Source organism: Bufo bufo, chromosome 1, assembly GCF_905171765.1.
Source record: "Bufo bufo chromosome 1, aBufBuf1.1, whole genome shotgun sequence".
Lineage (NCBI taxonomy): Eukaryota > Metazoa > Chordata > Amphibia > Anura > Bufonidae > Bufo > Bufo bufo.
Window position 1 is genome coordinate 201,642,855 of NC_053389.1, and position 25,321 is coordinate 201,668,175.

The following is a 25,321-nucleotide window of genomic DNA, read 5'->3' on the forward strand; positions in this document are numbered from 1 at the left end:
GGAAAAGAAAGTCCTGTCGACCACGTTATAACAGAAAGCAATAACGGAACTCATAACGCTGAGGTGAAATAGATGGTGGCAGACCGTGCAGGGTAACGCCCAGCTGGAACTTTATTGAAGACTGCTAGCAATTCATTCCTACACTTCTAGCAGGAATAATAGAGGAATGACACAACATAGATGCTTCAGAGTTTGCTTTAGTTTTTTATTATTACATGGGGAATACAAGTAGTTACCACATCAGACAGGAGAGGTAACAGGTCCTCTTTCAATGTCTATGTACATGTAGACACAAGGTAAATCTATCCTGGAAAAAAAAAAATCTAATCAAGAAACGATCCAATTTTTTTTGGAATGTTCTTGATCGCTCCTAGGTATGCTAATATCCGTCAGTTTGATTAGTAATAAAAAATGTATGACAATGACCCAGAGATAAAGAGAAGACTTTGCTTAGAAGCAGACACAATGAAGTAAGTGGAAAAAGGACAGGGCAGCGTATCTTCAGTGACCTTATCAACCTTTCTTCCTGCTGCATCCTGCACCCACTCCTTTCAAGCTTACATTTTAAAGAGAGCAAGTAAATTGCAGTAGAATGTGTCATAGTCTTTAATGCATGACGCCCATGCAAATTTAACTTTTAGAAGGAGGGGTTTGGGTATGAGGTATTTTTTTTTTTCAATGGAAAAGATGTGACTCAAGATGTGTCATCTTCTGAAAAAAAAAAAAAAAAAAAACACACACACACATCCACATAGTGAGACTTGCTTTCTTCCATCAGTGGTGTATATAAACCCCCAATTTGTAGTGGTGTGAGTTCAAATGCTCACACATATATCCACTCAAGTCAGTCACACTCACTCTCTCTGTCAGACACTGTGCATAGCGAATACAGGGATTTGCTTTGCTGTTTTCTACCTCACAGCCGGGGAGCAGGTGAATTAAAGTGGAACCCTGACCAACCCTGATAAAGGTGCGGCATAGCTTGTGGAAAGATAAATAGGAACAACTAATACGCAGGGAGAAAATCGTCAGAACAGAAAACATCTTACCGAAGCAACTCGAACTATGAAAAGTAAGTAAATCTACAACATGTCCGTTTTCTGAAGTTTCCTTGTGTGCGTACTTTGGAACCATATTCGCTAGGCTGTCAGCTGAAATGCTTTAAGGGTCAGGATTTCACGGTATGCCTAAGATTTCTTCCACTCTGAGAGAAGACTGCGAATGTTGTAACTTAGGGCATCCTGATGCTTGGTACCCAGAGACACCTCTGGGGGAATCACCTCAGCAGAAGCAACTGGTCCAGCTAAGCTCGGTGAAGCCATAGCGCCGCCTGCTGTTTAGAGAGGAAATTCCTCTTTGTACTTCAGGAAAGCAAATCCAAAGTTTATCTCCTGGTAACGTTGTTACTATATCATTTGTAAATGACATTGCCACTTAAAAATGTGCTTAAAAACAAAATGACTTAGATAGGATACTGTATCATTACCAAAAGAATGGCATTACAGACATGTACGGTACGGTAGATATTGACTGCCGCCAAATGGTGTACAGAATTGCTAAACAATAATGTAAGAGTGGTACGTATGACTGGAGTAATAGTACTGTACTGTAGGTACTGGAAGAAAGCATTGTTTTACGTAGCCGTAGTAATGGCTCTAAATTCAGATTTTATTAAAGGGGGTGTCTCACTTCAACAAATGGCATTTTTCATGTAGAGGAAGTTAATACTAATGTATTGTGATTCTCCATATTGCCTCCTTTGCTGGCTGGATTCATTTTTCCATCACATTATTCATGGCTCCTTTCCAGGGGGGTACGGCCAGAGCTGTAGCGCAGATACAAGGTGGACGGGACCTATACGTACTCCCACGGTCCCGCCCCCACCAGAGAGGCTGGCACTTTTCTATGGTGTGCAAGCACGACCACCGCTGCTGGATTGCAGGGTGGTCATAGCCATGTCTAAAGTGATGGAAAAATGAATGAAGCCAACATAGGACACAATACATTAGTAAGTGCTTTGTATTAACTTTCTCTACATGGTAAATGGCATTTGCCAAAGCGGGACAACTCCTTTGGGGGCACATATAGCAAACATTAACGTTACACTTAACACATTCTATGGACTGTTTCAGCAAACTTTAAACCGACGCTTAAGACAACAAAAGACATTGAAAAATGGCAAGTCAAGGTTTGCTGCAACTGTGTACTTAATGCATGAAGTGTCAACGTTTGCTATTACTGTATATTAAACGTGATTTAAAGTAGCAGTGTCCATGAACCAAAAATTGTAACTTTTGCAACAGTACCATGTAACGTCCATTATCTCCCCCATTATATTGGAAGGACCACCTCACACCAATACACAGATGTATAGAAGGTACGTCGAGTGCATACAATGCATTGTCAGACACTTTCATTGCTATTGGCGTCCTTCCTTTATCCAATTGCCATTATAATGCATCCTAAAATACATACGCAGTTCATTACCAAAATTACTGTAAATGATATAATTTTTCTGTCACACTGTATTTAGTACCAAGAGCGGGTTCAGCTTTTGGATCTGATATGAGGTGATATGGCAGTTGCTTTCATTTGTGGGAGTTAATTGATTTGAATGATTTTAACTAATTATGTTACCTTATTATGTTTTCATCTGCAAATGAAGACTGTGATATACGATATCCCGCCTGATAATGTCTTGCAGCAAAGCATCGCTGCTACTTCCAAACCAGCAATCACAGAATAAATGTCTGGCTGCAATTGTGGCGTTTAATCTCCTAGGTTTGAACATTAGAACCGCATTAAGTCAGGGCAGAACGCCATTTGGAAAATAAATATTATGATGCAACTATTCCCACATGAGACAGCGCTTCTAATAGAATCCTGTATAAGACGATGCCCAAAGTGAAAAACATTTCATGTTATGTATCGGTGCTCGCTAATATACTGTAGTACAGTGTTTAGGGTGTTGTACTTTCACAAAATTTCCCAGTTATATGTAAATATTTTATTATGTTATTATAAACAGACTTACACGTTGTAACTTTGTAGATACATTGTATTACTTATCTTGTGCCGACCCTCCTGAATTGCATCTAATGTTATAGCCCAGAGCTGTATTCAAAGTTCTGCTTTGACAACAGGCGCCTCTATAAGTTTAGCTGAGCTTTGTAATTTATCAAGCCCTGCACGCCAGAATTCTGGCTTCAAAAAGTTGGGCAGAAAATTTTGTGACTACCTACAGATGGAGAGGGAAAGTTTGGTCCGGATTTCAGAGTAGATCATTTTTATCCTGACGAAAGGGGCTGTTCGCCCTTGAAACGCGTTGACGGTTAATAAACATATTTACTTATACCTACGAAGTATCCAGTCCCCTGCTGACAGAGCCGCAATTGTGGTTCCATTCTTCTTTCTGTATCATAGATAATTTTTGTGTCACATTTATGAAATGCAACTTTTTTTTAAAAAAGTTGCAACTCCACACCAGGCACCCCCCAGGCGTACTATCTTTGAAATAGCTGCAACTATATTGCACTTGAGTAAAATTTCACCATGCTCCATTTTTCATAAATTTGGCACAGGTGTGCATAGCCACTCCAGTCAAACCTCAAATACACCTACATTAAGAAGCCCCCCTTTAATGTCTTAATGAAGGGGCAAAGTAATTTTTCTTAAACCAGACTACAGTGTAATGCCTCGTGCAAAAAGGGCACTTTTCTAATTCACCATTACTACCAGACACTGCCACTGTTTTCATTGAAATTCGCTAAATATTAAATTAAGTTTTTTAGTTTTTTTTCCAATATTAATAACAGATTATATTGTGGTGTTTAAGGTTAACTTTAAAAGTCACATTACTCAACCTTTTAAAGGTGACCACATACATTAAATAGCAGTTGACTGAACATTGATCAAACACACAGTTGGCCAAAAAATTAAGTAATAGCCGACTTCATTCCAGACAATGACGGTGGCTAAAAAGTTTGTTCATTGTTAAATTCCACCTGAAAGTTGAGGCCATTTTCCTCAACTTTAGTGTAATGTGATGTCTTTACAGCAACAACGTTATCTATTGGAATTGCTATACAGTTGATGATAACTTTCTAATATATTCATAAAATAGTGGCTCAAAGCCACAAATTCGCTTTCAACAATCCAATTTCTTCAGCTAGTGCTGTCATCATTGGGTAACATTGTGAGTGGAGTGAATCGTTTTGTGCGGCTCTGTACACAAGAGCCTTTCTTCTTTACCAACAGTGCAGATATCTGTTACTTCAGGGTTCAGCAATAATGCAACAGGCGCCGCTGACAATGCTACTCGTATGTCCTCAAACATGTTACTGCCATTTTTTATTTTCACTAAAAAAACACACTGCCGAAATATGCCACATGCGAACAAGCCCTTTGGATCTGTTCACACATGACAGATTCATATATTGCTCCACATCCTGGGTCTGTTTCTGCAGAATGTGCAAGCAATGCTTACATAAGTAGGTTTTACAGTTGTAAACACCAAAAACATGTCTCCCATTTGCGTGCTGCTAGAAAGCACTTCCCTATACATATATAAGATGTGGTCAGATAACCAGGACAGGCATCAAAAAAAGCGAGCGTCCGCTGAGTGTTCCATGTACAGGGAGTGCAGAATTATTAGGCAAGTTGTATTTTTGAGGATCAATTTTATTATTGAACAACAACCATGTTCTCAATGAACCCAAAAAACTCATTAATATCAAAGCTGAATATTTTTGGAAGTAGTTTTTAGTTTGTTTTTAGTTTTAGCTATTTTAGGGGGATATCTGTGTGTGCAGGTGACTATTACTGTGCATAATTATTAGGCAACTTAACAAAAAACAAATATATACCCATTTCAATTATTTATTTTTACCAGTGAAACCAATATAACATCTCAACATTCACAAATATACATTTCTGACATTCAAAAACAAAACAAAAACAAATCAGTGACCAATATAGCCACCTTTCTTTGCAAGGACACTCAAAAGCCTGCCATCCATGGATTCTGTCAGTGTTTTGATCTGTTCACCATCAACATTGCGTGCAGCAGCAACCACAGCCTCCCAGACACTGTTCAGAGAGGGGTACTGTTTTCCCTCCTTGTAAATCTCACATTTGATGATGGACCACAGGTTCTCAATGGGGTTCAGATCAGGTGAACAAGGAGGCCATGTCATTAGATTTTCTTCTTTTATACCCTTTCTTGCCAGCCACGCTGTGGAGTACTTGGACGCGTGTGATGGAGCATTGTCCTGCATGAAAATCATGTTTTTCTTGAAGGATGCAGACTTCTTCCTGTACCACTGCTTGAAGAACGTGTCTTCCAGAAACTGGCAGTAGGACTGGGAGTTGAGCTTGACTCCATCCTCAACCTGAAAAGGCCCCACAAGCTCATCTTTGATGATACCAGCCCAAACCAGTACTCCACCTCCACCTTGCTGGCGTCTAAGTCGGACTGGAGCTCTCTGCCCTTTACCAATCCAGCCACGGGCCCATCCATCTGGCCCATCAAGACTCACTCTCATTTCATCAGTCCATAAAACCTTAGAAAAATCAGTCTTGAGATATTTCTTGGCCCAGTCTTGACGTTTCAGCTTGTGTGTCTTGTTCAGTGGTGGTCGTCTTTCAGCCTTTCTTACCTTGGCCATGTCTCTGAGTATTACACACCTTGTGCTTTTGGGCACTCCAGTGATGTTGCAGCTCTGAAATATGGCCAAACTGGTGGCAAGTGGCATCTTGGCAGCTGCACGCTTGACTTTTCTCAGTTCATGGGCAGTTATTTTGCGCCTTGGTTTTTCCACACGCTTCTTGCGACCCTGTTGACTATTTTGAATTAAACGCTTGATTGTTCGATGATCACGCTTCAGAAGCTTTGCAATTTTAATAGTGCTGCATCCCTCTGCAAGATATCTCACTATTTTTGACTTTTCTGAGCCTGTCAAGTCCTTCTTTTGACCCATTTTGCCAAAGGAAAGGAAGTTGCCTAATAATTATGCACACCTGATATAGGGTGTTGATGTCATTAGACCACACCCCTTCTCATTACAGAGATGCACATCACCTAATATGCTTAATTGGTAGTAGGCTTTCGAGCCTATACAGCTTGGAGTAAGACAACATGCATAAAGAGGATGATGTGGTCAAAATACTCATTTGCCTAATAATTCTGCACGCAGTGTATACATTTCGAGAATTACTGGAGCATGACCACACTGTTATTAATTCATTTGAGCCAAAATTTTTATATATCTTTTTTTTTACTTTTCTAGTCTTTGGTGACAATTACAGATGTAATGGTGAATTACAGTTCGCCAAGAAATTTTATTAGTTTTAAAATGAATTTGTCACGAATTGCTATAAATCAGGTATACCCAGGCCACTCTGCCTTAGGGTATGGCCACTCGGGTTGGGTTGCGGCCATGCTGCGGTGAAGAACCGTGCCGCCAATTAGCCCTCAGCTGCCTTCCATTTAATAGTGAAGACCGCACTGTATAGTCCGTCTTCATTGTTAATGGCTGTGCGGCACCTTTAGAAGGGGCTGTTGCTGGTATAGGGTTTGGCTGGTTAGGTGGGGGGACAAAATGCATATTATTGCTGTTCAGGCCTGAAATCTCCTGCAGGTTATTTGACAGTAAACATAGAATATTAATCGGCTCTGGCATACCCACTTCTCCAACCCCAGCGCTCTCCTGCCCTACAGGTGGGAGCCCTTCTGACATCTGCTTTTCCTCCTTTTCCACATCATCTAATATCGATGAGAATATGCCATCAGGAACATCCAGCTCCTCCTCTCTCTAAATCTTTCTGACTTTTCTAGGACATGGAGACTTTGAAGGATGATTTGGAAGAAGTAAAGCCAGCAAAAGATAAGGACGGTCATCATTAATTCCTGCCCCCCCTTACAAGGGGTGCCGCCTGGATGGTATTGGTTGGCACACTGGCAGTGGAATAATAAAGGCTTCCATCTTATTGCTATTGAATTGCATATCTTAGTTTATGGCTGATGTGGGAATAAGTAAATGTAGGAATAAAATAAAACTGACACAGAATGAGTCTCCCTGCACATGAGCGCTTTCCACGTCTATCCCTATTCTCAGCTCACAGGACAATGGAGGAGACCATGCGGGATGAGGGTTTTATAGGGCTGTGACATGACAGGGAATAGCTATCTGGGGATTGGCTGGCTGCACAGCATTACGGGTGATCTTGTGTTCCCAGGCTTGTCTCCTCTACACTTAGTTTCGCTTTATAACACGTGCAGCCACCATTTTAGGAAAACCTGATTTGTTACCATGAAGCACGAGAAAATTCGGATTTGTTTCAAATCGAAGTTTTCCTACACTTTGGACCTAATTCCGCTTTGAATGCTTCGCTTCACTCAACACTAGTGACAATTGTAAACTCCCTGTCTGCTTCATTTATATTCACTCATTAGACAACTTCTTATTGAAGATCATGAGCTCGTAATAACATCCTTTGGAGATGGACTGGGAATTCTCTGTCCAAAACCATGAAAGGAGGTGGAGTCCACCTCTGCAAACAAATACACATACAGGTGAAACTCAAAAAATTAGAATATCGTGCAAAGTTCATTTATTTCAGTAATGCAACTTAAAAGGTGAGACTAACATATGAGATAGACTCATTACATGCAAAGCGAGATATTTAAAGCCTTTATTTGTTATCATTTGGATGACTATGGCTTTCAGCTTATGAAACCTCAAAGTCACAATTTTGAGGTACCCTTTGCTCAGGGGGTATGGATTAATTAGCTGACTAGAGTGTGACACTTTGAGCCTAGAATATTGAACCTTTTCACAAAATTCAAATTTTAAGCTGCATTAATGCAATTCCTTTTAATTTGCATTACTGAAATAAATGGACTTTTGCACGATATTCAAATTTCTCGTGTTTCACCTGTATATGTACCGATATACTCTGCAGTATAGATACAGATGCAGTGTAAGTGTTCTAAGCATTGGTAAATAATACAGTGTATACTCACATTTACAAGATATACAATACATCATTACATATTGTAGTATGTTTATAGGTAGATAGTAGTTGGGCATTTTATGCTCATGTTACACTTATTTCTTGTGACTTTGCCAGTAAAGCTACATTGGGACTATATGGTGACAAGCTGAATGTTGACATGGCAACGTATATAGACATTGCCACTTGCTTAGCATGGTGTCTTACCCATCTCTTTCCAGCAGAAAAAAAACCTAAAACATTTCCATTGTGTTTATACTTAATATACTTTACTGATCAAAGCTGCACTCATCTCCTACTCTTAGCCCTGGGCCTGGGTCTGGGCACCAATTCTTCCAGCCTGGTTTTGAAACAGGAGAGAGCTTCCTCTCCCATCTATCAGCCGGTGACATGTTGACTGACTGGCTCCTTGCATCAGCGTGCTGACTTAGCTGTTGAAATGAGCCTGTCAATCATCCTCTGCAAGCATGTCACTGACATCAGGGAGGAGAGAAGAAGCTCTCTAATTTGGCAAGACCAGGCCAGAAGAAGAAGTGCCAGAACCTGGAACCAGGGCTGAAAGTGGAAGATCGGTGGACCTAGGATCAATAAAAGATATCAGTAAGTACAACTATTTGACATTTCAGATACAATGGAATATATATATATTTTTCCTGCTAAACAACCCTTGTAACTAGCTCACCTAATATATAGCATATATATCATAGGAAGTTGAGGTTGCCATACAGTCCCTGCCAAAAACTAGCAAATATTTAACCTAATAATAGCATGGTGTTATGCATGATTTTTATTTATGGCTTCTCCTGAGAGTTGAGATATGTCTTTCCAAGTTGTGGAATCATATACAATGACTGTGCTTAACTTGTGTAAGAGATGTGAGCATCTTGGCTCTGTATCTCGGCTTAGTTGTGTCTGCTAACTTGAGTTTGGGCTTGCACTGACTTCAGCCACTTGTGCAGAAGACACAAATGTATTCTGATCAGGATATACTGAACATAGCAACAACAGAAGTGAGGATCCTCCTAACATATATGAATAGGAGTTAATGGAAAAGGTAAAGTTAAAGAAGTAAAAGTCACTATATATCTGTTACCTCCAGGTGTAGCTAGTTACATGGGACCACACACATCATGAGACCTTATTCTGACTTTTAGAAAATGCAGCTTTAAATTTAATGCAGCAATCAGAACTGACAAGTGTTATGTCGGCAGCCTTAGCTGCTCCACTTACCCTGTGTCTGTCGCAGGTCCAGTGCAAGGGTTAAATCCTCTTTTGGTTCTGTGTGAAGCTGCTTATTTATTTATTTTATGCACTTATATAGTGCTAATATGTTCCTTAGCCCTTTACAGACATTAGCATCAAGCTGCTTCTAATGTGTTAATCAGTGTTTGCTATATATGCCATGCTGTTTGTCTCATTCTCTGCCTGAGAAAGGTGTGCTGTTCCATTTGTCTGCCTGTGCACCAACCTGTGTCTGATTCCTAACTATGACCCTCTGCTACCTGACCTCTGCCTAATTACTGTATTGATCTGCTGCTGCCTGCCCTGACCTCAGACTTGTTTCTTGAATTTGCACAAACTCTGCCTGCCCTGACCTCAGCCTGCTACTATGAGTTTCACATGATCCCTAGGTGCCCCGCACCAGTATCTCTGACCCCCATAGATCAGCTGTTAACCACACCAGGACTACTCTAGAAGGTAGTGGCCTGGTGGATCCCCTGCAGTAAAGTCTAGACCCCTGTATAGGGGTTAAACAGTTAGTACCAGGGGACTGACAGGATTAGCCCAAAGTCAAACTAGTTTGTTGACACTGTGGTTCCAAACCCACTGATTGTAACAACAAGTGGACAGTAAAAGATCATTTTGACAGGATCCACTTTTATTTTTATTTTGCTTTCTGGATGTCTGTGATCTAGACCTGTGCCACATGTGGATAGAAAGTCCATGTGTGCATGAGTTTAACCAGTTCCGCCACTGGTTATGCAAATGTTCATCCGCTTTGGCACTGGCTGCTATCTGCTTTGCATCCAGGATAGCATACACATCTTTGTTGCATTTTAGAGTGAGTCCTTTAGCTGTCATACATCTTATGGATAACAATCCTCCTCCTAGAATGGGAACATATAATATGTCTTTTACTTGCGTCCATTTTTTTGGAAGTACAAGGGTATTCCCTGCCCAATTCCTTCTGCATTTATTCTGCTCCCATCTGCAAAACAGAGCGTTTCCTAAAGTTTGATGAAAAGTTTCTTTTACTTGCCATGGGACTTGTTATGTCAATGCACCAGCCTTGCAACTTCTGACTATTTGTCACTTTAACGTTGCCACCTGCACATGTATCCGAAACTGTAGCTTTTACTTTTTTTTCGTCCATTTTGGAAATCCCTTTTGCTATTCTTTTTTCTATACTGTACAGCGTTTTCTTAAGTGTCCCTATTTGTTGCATCTGAATTCTGAAAAATTTCCTTGGAATCAGACATTTTTTCAGTTTTGTGGAAGTTTTGATGCAGTTTTTTATGGACTTTTTGAGCCAAAGCAAGAAGTGTGAAATGTCATTGAAGGACCTGTACTTCTTTGTGTTAGATCCACTTCTTTGGCTAAAAAAAAAAAAAAAAAAAAAGCATCACAAATTGCATGTGTGATTCCAGCCTAAATTGGATCTTTCTATTTTTGCAATGCATCCCACATGCTTTTTGCAGTGCTCTCATGGCTTATGTCAGGCATCCTCAAACTGCGGCCGTCCAGCTGTTGTAAAACTACAACTCCCACAATGCCCTGCTGTAGGCTGATACCTGTAGGCTGTTTGGGCATGCTGGGAGTTGTAGTTTTGCAACAGCTGGAGGGCCGCAGTTTGAGGATGCCTGGCTTATGTTGATCAGCTGGAGCTGTTTCTAAAATGTAGCAAAGTTGTTGCTCTGTCTAATAAGCCACACACCAATGTATGTCCGCACGATCATAACATAACACAGCCAGAATTGCAACAAATAGTGGTGAATGAGGCTAAACCCCAGAAGTTTTGGATTTCTTCCACTTGTTGTCTCATAGTCACATTGACAAGTTGGTAACATTGGCCTAAGAAATACACAGTCAAGTCACATTATTATGACCACACAAAACTTAGCTCATGAAGGAAGTCACGTGCCGTGAGCTGGCTAAGTGGTTAGATATGTAAGGTGCGTGACAGGCTGTCTGCACACATATCCCTCATTGTTGTCATGGATAAAAGGTGCCATTTATCAGAGTTGCAGGAAGGGATGATAATTGGCTTTTGGGTCAAGGGTGGCAGTATTTCTGACACTGCGCAGTTTGTGAACTGTTCGCATGCTGCTGTGATGAAAGTGTATTGTGAGTGGACAAATGGCACCATTGCGAATAAGCAATGTGGAAACTGCAGAGCACCACGTGCCAAATGATGTTAGAGGTGAACGTTGGCTATGAAGCTAAGCAAGGGTAGACATACATTCTACAGTGGAGCAGTTTACCACCAAAATGAACCAAAGGGCTACCAGAAGTGTGTCTAAAACAACAGTTCAGTCAACCCTACTGCAGCTCTGCTAAAGTTGCATCAGCAGAAACGTCCTCAATTTTCGTGGCAATATTGGAATTGGACCTCTGCTGATTGGCAAAGATTGCCTTCTCTGATGAGTCATGTTATCTGCTTCATCAAACGGATGGACACTGGTGTGTCAGGTGAGAAACATCAGAGAACAAACACCCTGTAACCATTGATGGAAGAACACAAGCTGGTGTTGGCAGCATTATAGTCTAGGGAATGTTTTTGTGGCATTCTTTGTACCCACTCATCCATGTGGAAGGCAATCTCAACCGATTTGGGTATGAATCCATCAATGCAGATCATGTACATCCATACATGCTGATCGTCTTTCCTGGGGTGGATGGGATCTTCCAGCAAGAAGCTATCCATTTGATATACAGAACAGTATGTTTGGATTGTTCTTTAACTACCATTGACTCTTATGAGCACTATTTGTGAAGCAGGTCTGGTCTTTCTTAAATTCTTCTATAAAGTTACCTTATCAGTAGTTTAGAAACACAATCCTCCCAATTTCTTCAGTGTGGAATGGATCTGGCAGCACAAAAGACCACTCCCAGTAATGTATATAATCTATGTGATAAAAAGTGTTTTACTATTTACACTTGTATTTTCTTGTTAATATTCAGTTTTTCTTAATTTTACATGACAGTAAGCAAAACCCTAAAGACTGCACAGCTGGTCTGGGTATTTGTGATCCGCCCACCCTACCACAGTGATTTCACCTACACTGTGAACTTCTGTATAAAAGCATTCATTATGCTAAGAGATTAACTATCACAGCACTGAGTGTAATATAGGATTCTCTTAAAAAGCAACAGCATTTTGCCTATTGCAGCATATTTAGGAGCAGACTTAGTGTCTCTACTACTGGAAGAACATGAAGTGTTCCAATAAGATTTGGTTTAGTTGGAAAAAGAATGGCCCATTCAATGGCACCTCTTTCTAAATGCCATTTTCCTTGCTCTTTACAGTCCACTTTCCATAAAATATTTGACTTCATCCAGCCTCGCCTCCTTGGAAAGCTTGAACACCATCAGTGTTTCCGAATTTCACTTTAGCCTTTCTCTGTCCTTTTTTTTCCCTCTTCTACATTGCTTTACCTCTTTTACGGCGTGGAGGAATTGCTATGGAGACATGAGATGTTCTCACATGGCAAAAAATTTTTTTGGACGTCTCAACACGAATGCAAAACCCATTCACCGGTCAACCCCGCCCTGCCTAATGATGTCCTCATGGGTCTGTTCTAATAGGTTTGTTGAATGACTGCCTGAAAGGCATGTCTCTGCCAGTTAAGTTGGCAGAAAGGAATTGATCTATGCTTTATTCTTTTTGTCAAAAACACTTTTTTACTGAGCTACGCAAGCCTATTTAGGGTTGTTAGCATTCCCTGTGTGTAGTCTGAAGGACAGGATTACATGATTATTAAATGTATAGGCCAGGTATACAGAAAACTTGAAACAGTCACTACCACAGGATTAAATGCATTTTCAAAGGAGTGTTCAAAAACACACACACATTATTATGCGGTGAAGGTATGAAACACCAAAGAAAAAGTATAAAGCATCTAGAGTCACACTTCAAGATTGACCACACATCGGAGTTCTCCATATACCAGCTGGGTCTGCTCAAGTATGACTAGTTTCCAATGAGAGCTGCATCATCTCAATCAGCCTTTGGTGGCCCCTGTTCTGTACCACCAGAGGGCAAGAGCCTCAAAGCAACTGTCAACAGATGGGTATCTTTTTCTTTTGGAGAAGGCTCTGGTTTGGCTGATATGAGTTTTCTTCCTTGAAAAAAACAATTTTGCATAGTTTTCCCATGAATCATTATCTGTATGTAAGTCTACATATGCTAGCTGAGACTCTTCAGTAAGAACCAGTAACCCCCACCACCCAAGAGCTGCATGCAAGATATCTCATCCAGCTAAAGAGTACCCTGCTCAAGGAGGAGGAACCACAAAACAGCTGTCTACAGATAGGTGTCTCTTCCTTTTGGAAACTAATAAGAGAACTCATTTGCATATTTTTTTTCCCATGGAGCATTGGCTGTAAGTCTCCATATACCAGGGTCTCTTCAATAAGAACCAATACACCTCAGAGCTAATTCTAAATATACATCCCACTGATGGCAGTTATATACTTTTAAGTTTTAAAAATTCAAAAGTGCAAATCAACGAATACCAGAATTATGCAAATCAGCTCGTCGTAAGCTCTGCCTCTAATGCGACCAGATATAAGGTAGCTATCCTATAAGTCAATGTTCAACCTTTTAAACAGGCCTTGAGGCATGCTTAGATAATAACTAAGCCAAAACCTCATCTGCAGATAGCTGTTTAGAAATGTACTTTAGCATACACAATACTACATTTTATAATCTACATCACATTACCAGGCACTTAGATTTAAAAAAAGGCAATTATCAAGAAACCTCACCTTGCTGCCAAAGGATAATTACCTCTGGTGACTATGATGATCATAACTTAAAGGGAACCCGTCACCAGTTTTATGGTGTCCTAACTAAGGGCAACATAAATAAGTGACTGATTCTCTTAGCAAAATGCTGGGTCACTTTCTTTAATTGACCCAGTCAATCTGCCAGCGTCTTGTATTGAAAAGCTCCAGCTCATAATGATGTGTCCTGAATATTCATGAGCTCCTGACTCTCCCCGCCTACCTGCTGCTGATTGACAGTTATTTTCCATATGAATCAGCAGCAGGTGGGCAGGGGAGTGGCTATAGCTCTGAATTAAAAAAACGCTGGACTCACTGACATCACACTGGACTCAAATCAGCTCATTAGCATGCGGCATGTGGCATTTTTGTGTGTATATTATGAGGTAACCATCTGTCACACCAGTAAGTGACTACATCTAAGGCACTTTTTAGTACTTAATGATTGTATATAATTAGTTAGATTATAATCAAATATCCACATGACAGGTTTCCTTTAAGGATAAAATAAACTTTACTCCAATCTAGAAATTCACATACTTACTATACTTGGTAGGTCTTTGCTATCTTTTTAACAGTTTTTTTCTCTCATCATGGCAAAGTCGATGATTACTTCTTGGAATTGTGGAGTTTGTCAGTGTTCTCCACAATTCATTTTGCCTATTTTATTTTGTATTTAATTTTTTTTCCATTATCAAAAACTTTGCATTCTTTTTCTTGGTTTTACCAGCAGACTAGAGGTGTGAGAGAGCCATAATATAGAGTCTAAACGTCCTTTGACCTTATCTAGGTTTTTTCTTAAACTATCTCAGTAGGACTTTACTGCAAGCGGTCATTTATTGTAATGGAAACTTCAGTCTCTTAAACATTTATTCTACCTGTCTGCGTCACCAGAAACCATTCAACATCATCTTCATGACGTCAGAAGCTTCCATGGTAACCAAGACTAAATTCACACCACTTCTGTGGAGCACAGATTCTCACGCCAATGTGACTATTGACTTTACTACATCAGAGGGTACTTTTGACATATGTTTGGTCCTGCAGCCTTAGCAGTATTTAGAAGTGCAGTCAAGCATGCTATTCAATGCAACTTTACAAAAAGGCATACAGCAATGGTATAAATATGAAACTATATGGGCATGTAGATGTATACATTTAGGTCATATATTTGGCAAACCATTTTCAAATGGTCCCGACAGATTAATTTTTAAATAGCTTTATTCTTCACAGGAAAGAAATAATTGTTGAGTCCTTTTACATCTTTGAAATTTCAGCTACTACAGGGAGTTATTCTGATTGCCTGATTGGAGTCAGGAAGGAAGTTTTCGCCCTAAAATGAGGAAAATTTGCTTCTACTTCACAGTTTTTTTCCCCCTTCCTCTGGATCAACTTGCAGAATAACAGGTTGAACTGGATGGACAGATGTCTTTTCTCAGACTATTGGGGTCATTTATCAAACTGGTGTAAAGTAGAACTGGCTTAGCTGCCCATAGCAACCAATCAGATTCCTCCTTTCATTTTGACAGGTCCTTTGGAAAATGAAATGTTGAATTTGATTGGTTGCTATGAACAACTAAGCCAGTTCTACTTTACACCTTTGATAAATGACCCCATATGTTACTATGTTATACGGTTATCAGCAGGTGAACCTAACCACTTTGACAGGACTTGCATTTATGACGCATATTGACTACAACAACAGCTATAAAGGAAGTCAATATTTTTATATAACTAATATAAAATATATAATTAATTAATAAAATTAACACATGCATACCTAATATATTAAAGTGGTCTCAAGATTAAGGCATACAGATGTTTTTTGTTTTTTAAAGGCTCAGAACGGTTAAAAAATTAAAAGTAGCACTCGCATCACAAATACCCTGCCCCCCATCCCAATGTTTCCCGTGTCCTCCACCAGTCTCTGTATTTCCAAGTTCCTCTCAACATGGAAATGTGATAGCTCAGCTTGTCCTTCAGCGATGACCTGCTATAGACAGTGATTGGCTGAGTGAGGGATCACTTCTATGAGAGCCATATGTCCTGAAAGGAAATATTAATATGAGGTATACTCGTGGGACAACCCCTTAAGGGTAGTTTCACACTAAGTTTTTTTGGAACAGGTTTTGAGGCAGATTTTCCTGCAGGAAGTGGATTCAATAATAAACAAAAGACTTACCGTATTTTTCGCCCCCATAAGACGCACTTTTTCCCCCCCAAAAGTGGGGGGGAAATGCCCCTGCGTCTTATGGGGCGAATGCTGCCATTTTACATTGCAGTCTGCAATGTATCAGCTGGAGGGGGAAGGGAGGAGGGGCCGGTGTCATGCAAATGCAGTGGGGCCGGTGCGGTCACTGTACTCCGGCCCCGCCGCTCACTCACTTCTTTAATGCCTAAACCTTTTATGATAATAACTTTAATTGAAGTTCCGATCCCCAGCCCCATCTGTTCTACTTACTAAATGTCCTGTAGCAGGCAGAGCAGGGCGGGCGGCCGGCCGTAACTCACTGATGTCACGTGCCTGCGCCGCCTACTTCATTCATAAAGTAGGCGGCGCAGGCACGTGACATTAGTGAGTTAAGGCCGACCGGCCTCCCTGCTCTGCCTGCTACAGGACATTTAGTAAGTAGTACAGATGGGGCTGGGGATCAAAACTTCAATTAAAGTTATTATTATAAAAGGTTTAGGCAATAAAGCAGTGAGTGAGCAGCGGGGCCGGAGTACAGTGACCACACCGGCCCCGCCGCATTTGCATGCCACCGGCCCCTCCCACAGGTTTAGCTCCGGTATATTAGGGCATCTGTGGAGGCCACTATTATGGGGTGGGGATATGTGGATGGCACTGTTATGGGGTGGGGGATCTGTGGGTGACACATATATAGCAGTGCCATCCACAGATCCACCCCCCATAACAGTGCCATCCACAGATCCCCTCCATAACAGTGCCATCCACAGATCCCCCCCATAACAGTGCCATCCACAGATGACCCCCCATAACAGTGCCATCCACAGATCACCCCCCATAACAGTGCCATCCACAGATCACCCCCCCCCATAACAGTGCCATCTACAGATCCCCCCATAACAATGCCCCCCTCAGATCCCCCCATAACAGTGCCATCCAAAGATCCCCCATAACAGTGCCATCCACAGATCCCCCCCATAACAGTGCCAACCACAGATCCCCCATAGTAGTATCATGCACAGACCACCATTAGTTCAAAACCCACCAAAAGCACACCTTTTGGTTAAAAAATTTTTTTTTCTTATTTTCCTCCTCAAAAACCTAGGTGCGTCTTATGGGCGAAAAATACGGTGTGCTACTTCTTCGTGCTGGATCCACTTCTGGCTTTGGGTGAAAAACCAGCAGGGATGTGAGCCTCAAAACCTTCTCCAAAAAGCTCTGTGTGAACCTAGTTATAGTATAACCCAGGCTCACATTGGCCCACAGGAGTACAGGTGAATCTCCCAGGGTGCCCATGAGTAAGGTGGGCCCCTAGTCCGCACAAGTGGCTCATAACACAGTAGACTGACTGCACTGAATAGAAATAGGCAGCGTACAGCATGTCATCCAGCCAATGTTCATAGGTAGACAGCTTAACAAAGTACCCAGATTATTATTATAGATTCATTGGGTGGCTGGGATGACTTCTAAGTACAGAAGCATACCAGCCAGTATTCTGTTTTTCTAGGAACCCACCTTCTTGAATTTGCTGCAGGCTGCCCCATAATCATCTTGTAGCATCTTGCTACCTCTGTATGAGCAGGTTTTATTTCCATTTATCTGAATAGTGGGCCCCCAAAATGAACTTTACAGGTGGGCTCTGGGCACCCCAGTCTGACACTGGGATAACTACACCTAAAAATCCCCTTAATTTTTAATGCATTTTTAATATGATACATTATAACAGAAGGTCAGAAAAATAATTTATAGACACATTGGTTCTTTTCTTAATGTATATAGTTTTTAGTGATTAAAAAGACACAAAAATGCAAATTCAACTAAGCAAGCTATCATGCAGCAAATATTGTAAAAGGATGAGAATTGAGGCTATCTGTACAGCACTGACAAGGAAGTCTCATGTCTGACCCCACACGTGGCTCTATGCTGTAATGCTGCTAAGCAGAACTGTCAGTCATCTCATTCCTGGGACCACACACAGTCTTTGAATATGCATCTTGGCTTTCTGTCCATACCAGTTGTGCCAAAATGTCGCCTTTGCTGTCACAATCACACTCAACACAGTCAGCTTTTGTCAGGTAGCACAGATTTCATTTTTGAAATAAATATTCTTTCCCCGAAGCAACATTTTTTCTTGGGCGAGTGTTTCAAATCTAGCAAAACTACGGGGAAGGGATGCCAGCGATACTTCTGACAACAGTGTAACAGCATCTATGATAGACAGATTTAGTAGTACTTTAATAGTTACGAGGCAGACATTTTTATTAGGCTCTTGGGATGGTGTTAGCGAGTGGCAGGATGTAGTGTAGAGGTAACTGGAATTTAATCCTATTAATTACTGCGTGTCAGGAGGACAGCAAGCAATATAAAGAATGTTCCGAATGCCTAAGGCTTACCCATTGCTAAGCTCATCAGACAAGACCTTTATCTCACTGCCTTTTTGGCTAAAATAGGGAATGAAATGAAACTTGGAATGTTAGCCAAACCTCAAAGGCTTAGTTCAGCAATATGAGCGTGTAGTTTCCATAGAGTTCAAAAGTGATAAAAATCTTATGATAACGTTTGAAAAACCATTGCATTTAAATACACAAGGAAACACAGAAACACCTCTCTGTGCACAATTATGCAGTGTATTTATTAGAATATCATACATTAAAGGGGTTGTCCGGGTTCAGAGCTGAATCCGGACATACCTCCATTTTCACCCCGTCAGCCCCCATGACTTGAGCATCGGAGCAGTTCATGCTCCGATGCTCTCCTTTGCCCTGTGCTAAAGCCCGCCCATCAGAGTCGGTGACATCACCGAACACACTGCCGGGCGGAAGCTTCCACCCGACAGTGTGTTATGATAAACAAAAGAGATCTAGCGCAGGACAACGGAGCGCATCGGAGCATGAGATGCTCTGATGCTAGCCTCAGGGGGGCTGCCTGGGTGAAAATAAGGGTATGTCTGGGTTCAGCTCTGAACCCGGACAACCCCTTTAAGTGCAGTGAAATCTATGACAACCTAGTCTGAGCCTTAACGAAGCACTCCGACAAATGATTTATTCTCTGGCCTGCTAGAAAGGTACATGATGTAAAGGGGTTGTCCCACAAAAAAATATTCTAGTTTTCAAACCAGCACCTGGATGTGAATACTTTTGTAAGTGCAAGGAAATAAATATTCAGTATAGCCAATGAGTTATTCAATAAAATGTATCTGTATAGCGCCACCTGCTGTTTTTTTCTTATTTCTTTGCCCTGCTCACTGAGAAGGCCGCACATGCTCAGTTTCATCATTCAAAGGCCTCCTGAGCTGTGATAGGGAGACCATGGACACGCCCCCTTAGCTGCAGCAGAAAAGACACTCCCCTTGAGCTGTCAGCTTGATATAAATCTGGCACAGCAATGAATGGGGAGATCTCTGGATCCATGTGAGGTGCAGGGCTGGTTCTGGCTTTGTTAGAAAGAGATTGTCGTGTTCTATATGATGTCTGATTTTCATATTTTACATTAGTCATGGCATAACCCCTTTAAGGTTATCCGATCCCCTCTGATCCTCAGCTGTGTCATGTATTCATCACTCTGATTCTCTAACTGATACAGTGTGAGATATTTAGCAAGACCGATGTATTCTATGCATTTTCTATGGGGCAGACCTTGTGATAAATAAGGCGCATTCTCCGGCAGTCCGTTTTGGACTAGTTTTGGGGTGAAAATTCCTGCTCTTCCTATGCTAAGGAGTCCAGTGGGTGGTCCTACTGACAGCTACTTCTGTATGCACTCTGATAAAGGAAAGGGATGGGTAGGACTGCCCACTAGACCCCTACACATAGAAATAGCAGCAATGTAAATTAATAAACACAAGTTATGCCAATTCTTACCCACAAAACAATATATCAAGCTGCTCTATATCAGATCAGACCAGACACCATGTTGAATGTGATAGCGTCCTTTTACCTTCAAATGAGGGTATGTAGTTTTCCCTTCTTAGATGTCCATCTGAATTAGGGAAATTACAGTGTCAGCACCATCAGATGGACTGATGTGAATGTGTGGTGGACTCCGGAATATATTAGTAATTTTTATAGGCAGCATGAAATAGAATCGTGAAATGATTTTGCCCTCTTCCGAAAGAATGTTTTGAATGATGACATGACTATGCGTACGGCTACTCTTTGAAACATTTCAATATGGTGACTACTAGCTGTAAGACATTATGATCCTAAATTCCAGTACTATATGTGTGGAATTGCTCTTCAAAGGCGAGAAGAATGTGCACAAAGCTGTTAAGAAGAGCAGGAAATAGGGAAGCCTATGTAAGTGCAAGGAAATTGTATGTCAGCCCTGTGTACACTTATGAATAGCTGGCCGTGCTCCAGAGTTCAAGTGATTTAAATAGCCCAAAGGGGATTCAGTGATCTTTAAACCAGGTTTAGTTTAGATGCTTTCAGTCTCTAAGGCCAATTAGGGAAAAGACCAGAGAAAACATATTTCCTGGTGTGATGACTTTAAGAGGGTTAATTGATTTTCTTTAAATCATTTTCTACATATGATTTACTCCATTTCTACTTTTATATTTTTCTTGAAACGTTCAAGAAAATAATTACAGAAAAGATCATTTGATGAAAAAAATGGTTGAGTTAATATTTATATTACTGAAAACACTGAACTCATTTATATTCATTATATATTTCAATACTTGTTCAACTTAACAAGCCTCTGTCAGCATGATCAACCCTACTAAACCAGGTATATCGCCTATTAGGGTTGCTCATGCTGATTAAAAATATAGCTTATTTATCTTTGTACACGTACGTTGCAACGTTGAAGAGAAACGAGGATTTTTATCTTTGTCAATGAATCACTGGTGGCAGAAAGGAGTGAGCGCTGTGCCAGAAGGTGAGAATACTTACCTTTCTATACTGCCAGAAGCTGTGCTCCTCAGCCATGTGTGAAGCTGCCAGCACCTCCACTTCTGGATGGACTATAGTCGCCAGTGGCTTCACACAAATAATGTAGCTGCCGACAGGATGGAAAGGTAAGTATCCTTTCCTTCCCGCACAGCACTTGCTCCTCTCTGTAGAGGCTCCACTGCCACCAATGATTGCAAACATATACACCACAGCACGTATTCCTAGGGGAATGCATGATTTTGTTAAAACCCACTGACACCAATGACTCCATATAATATATTAACGCTGACCCACCAATGATTATTTGAGAGTCACAGTACAGGCACCAATAGACAGGACTATCAAAGTGGAGGGGGGAGTCTAATGAGCACTATTCGCGTACTGTAGTGGTGCTCAAAGTGCTACACCCTGCCCCTTGGTGCTCCAAATGCCTGATTTGCATAAAAATGAAAATCCTCATATCTCTGCAATGCTACCACTTGCAAAGATAACTAAGGTATTGTTTTAATCAGCATGATCAACCTTGGCAGGAAATCTGCCTAGTTTAACAAGACTGATCATGCAGACAGAAAATCCTTAAAGGGGTATTTGGCTAATTTTTTAAAATAAAGTATAGAATTCGATTGGCTGAGCAGTTGTTTCCTTTGTGTATCGAGAGAGATCAGGAACTAGTGAACAGCAATTTTCTGGAAAACTTTTAATTGGTTTCTTTCGTAGTTGAATTGCCCCTCAGCTTTGTATATGGAATGAACTTTCTATACTTGCTATACATAAGGAAAGATGTGTCTATTTGAATACTGTATATAAGGCTCGGTATATGACAAATGTCTTTCAAGTGAGGCAAAGTACAATGCTGGAAATGTTTTTATTATTCCTAATTGGTAAGTGTTTTAGTTTTAAATAAAGCTTGTATTAGACTGGCAAATTAGGTAGGTGACTGTCCGGAGGGAAGTGTTCCTTACTGGCAATTGCCTGCTAGTCAGTGGAGGAGACCTCTGCTATTACATGCAGCAATCTCCTCCACTGTATGGGGAGGAGGGATCACTAATACCATCACTGTTGCCTATATTGAATCATTGTTTGCCGGCAGCAGATCATGACTAGACACCATTATCTGCCTTCGGCAAACAATGATTTTTAAACCTGTTGAAAGATTGGGATTGCGCAATGAATGAGCATTTTCTCGTTCATCGGGTAATCGGCGGCAGTATTACACTGTCAGTTAATCGCTAACGAGCGTTCCTACGAATGCTCGTAGCGATGATCTGGCAGACAATCTGCCTGTCTAATATACCCTTAAGAAGGACAATTATGTCTTTAAATAATAATAAAAATCGCAAAGTATTTATAAGGACATTTCCATTTATCTCCATATTAAACAAATTTTTCATATAATGTGTAGCAAACATCAGAAATTAACTTTACGGGTTTTTACATGAAACAATATATATTATATATATATATTTCTTTCATATATTCTATGTTAACTGACTATAGGAAATTTAGATGTGGGGTAAAAAGAAAAGAGAGAAGAATGGATAAAAGGAATGTTCGCTATTTTCTTTTAGTTTTTGTTTTCTTTCTTTTTGTCAAGTAAAAGTAATTCAGTATATGCTAAAAAGACCCAAGGAAAACACATGTAATGTGTCACATTTTTCATTTTGTTACTTTTCTTTATCTTCACTCTAGTTTTTCCAACTAGAAAAAAAAAACAGACAAAAGAACAGCAGGCTAGAATTTTCACATTACTGTTACTGTTACTGATCTGGCAGCTAAGGTTGAGTGCTCTGCCAAGGATGCCAGGAATATACGTCACAATGACAGGGAGAGCTGGGAACAAAAGACTGTCCATTCATAAATCTCCCTATTAGTTTAGAGGCTGTTAAGCAACTTTTGAACTCTCTGATCGCTGCAGAGTTTCAGGGCAGCGCACAGCTTATTATAGCGTGCATAATTGGATTAATGAGTAGGAGGTTCTCCGAAATAAAACTCTGCATACAATGTAGAGCAAACATGTGTGGAAGAAATATTTAGTTTCTATTGGTTTAGTAAAGAATGTTTGTGGTCTAAAAGTGATATCAAAGCAGCTCTAAATACCATAAAAGCAATATAGTCAGAAATCCTTAAAGGGAACCTGTCCCAAAGGATGCCCAACTTGAAATCCTGACAGGTTCCCTGGTTAATTACAGTCATATTTTACTCCAAAAATTTCAAATAAATCACAGTTTAAAGACGAGTAAGAATCATGGAGAATAGCCTCTGGGCAGCTCCCTGACAGCTTATCCCTGCCCAGTGCAGATTGACTGACAGGTCTCTCCATGTATACAATCTAGTCAATCTGTAAACCTAGCTGAGCAGGGCTGAGAGAAACTCGCACTATGACTATTCTCTTTTGGCTAGCCTCTTCCCACCTGACTCAGCTCGATTGACAGGTCCTTCCCTGTTTGTGTATGGGGATAGGTCTGTCAATCAAGCTGAGTTGAGTAGGGAGAACACAGGGGCAATCCACCCTGGTCAGTCTTCTCCCTGTTCCCAGCTGGTTTTTCAGCTTTGTTTCTTAGCGTTTCCTAGTGAAACATATCTGTTTGTAACCAGGGAGTCTTTTGCAATTTCATGCTTCTCGTGCTTGGGGCAACATGAATCTCCTTGCAGGTTCCCTTTAATGCGGTGACTGGCACACTAACAGCTCATTATATACATTTTTGGTGGGAACTAAATGTGAATACAATCAGTCTTTAAGACAGTAATAACAGCAATAGGAATATACTGTAATTTCATTGCTTTGGGCCTGGCAGTTGCCTTGGATGCCCAGATTTGAAATAGGGGTCTTTGTGTCCTCTTCTGAACATGTACATGAGAAAGGATTTTCCTTCCTGAACAGCTGCAGTTGCTTGGTAATTGAAAGAAAATGTGCCATTACTAGTAAGCAATTTACATTTGCCATGTTCCATATTTGTATCACTTTCTTCCTCTCTGGTGTTCCCCAGTATGTAGAAGAAACATTGCCTTTTGGGTGGATGACGGCCAATATTCTGTTATCCAGCTGTTCGAGACCACTTAAATAAACATCGTGGCCCACACACCTCCTTCTCTTTTAATTAGGTGGCATGTTTACAACAGTGGTTATGGCACTGGTCCCTTATTAGTTCACCCAGACAAAGTAAGACTTTCAATCTAACATGGTTCCTATATCAAGTCACTTTCCCACCATATATCCGGCAACTTTTTTTTATTGGCTTGTACCAGAATATTCTAATATTAATTTGTCCTAGTCATTATGAGAAAAACTGTTACGTAAATACATTTCGTAATGTTATTCTTTTAGTTGAATGCAAGAGTCAAGATTTATAGTCCTTTAGATCTGACTACAGCTCTTTAAGGCACCTTTTAACTTGTATACAGTATTCCTGCAGAAAACTACATAAGGTATGAGATACCTAGCTTCAAAGACCCTGTTGGAATGGGACAAATAAAATGAGAAAGAGTAAAGTATCACTTTTATTGCTGTTTTCTGTACAGTTAAACTTTATTGGCCAATTAAATTTGCACAGCATGTAGGGACGCCTGACTGATACTTAACAACACTGAGAGCATCCTGAATACATGACTGTTCAACCTGACCTCAGTTTAATGTGTTTCATCTATGTCAGAATAAGGATGCTTCCACAAGGCAGTATTTTGGTCATTGTTTCTAAGCCAAAACCAGAGGTGGGCCCAAAGCATAGAAGAAATGTAAATCTTTCCATTATACTTTTTGTATAAAAATGTAATTTTTCTGTAGGTTCCACTCCTGGTTTTGGCTAATTGCTAATACAAAAAAAACGAACCTAAATTCTGACCGTGTGAAAGTGGCGTAGAGTTTTTTTTTTTGTATTTTATGTAGTTGATTTGTCTTTATGCACTAGGCAGAGCTTTGTGTATGTGGAGCTTGGATGGAGCTACATAGAGTCTCTATGGCTGTACTGGCCAAAGAGACTCCTTGAATTACCATATATGCCTTTTTCCTCCTATTTGAAAACTACATTAAAAAAAAACTATATCTCTAGGTAAAATCAGAGGAAGACAGGGGTTCCATAGTGTCCTACAGAATTTTAAGATTGTAACATTATGGCTCTGTACAACTCGGAGGCTGCACTGAACAATAACATGGCTGTGTGCATGAGGAATAAGACTGATTGGACAACTGATAAAACGTCAGCCACTTAAGCATGTGCTTCACTGG

At 40.5% G+C, this 25,321-nt stretch overlaps 1 protein-coding gene across 1 annotated transcript in view; it reads left to right on the forward strand.

The window, feature by feature from the left end:
* The first annotated feature begins 1,026 nt into the window (after positions 1-1,026).
* The window catches only part of IL11 (interleukin 11), a 37,001-nt gene continuing 12,706 nt past the window's right edge, over positions 1,027-25,321 (forward strand). The window contains exon 1 of the mRNA XM_040415597.1: positions 1,027-1,072. Within this exon, the coding sequence (XP_040271531.1) occupies positions 1,066-1,072 (7 nt within the window). The 5' untranslated portion in view covers positions 1,027-1,065. The remainder of the gene's footprint in view (positions 1,073-25,321) is intronic.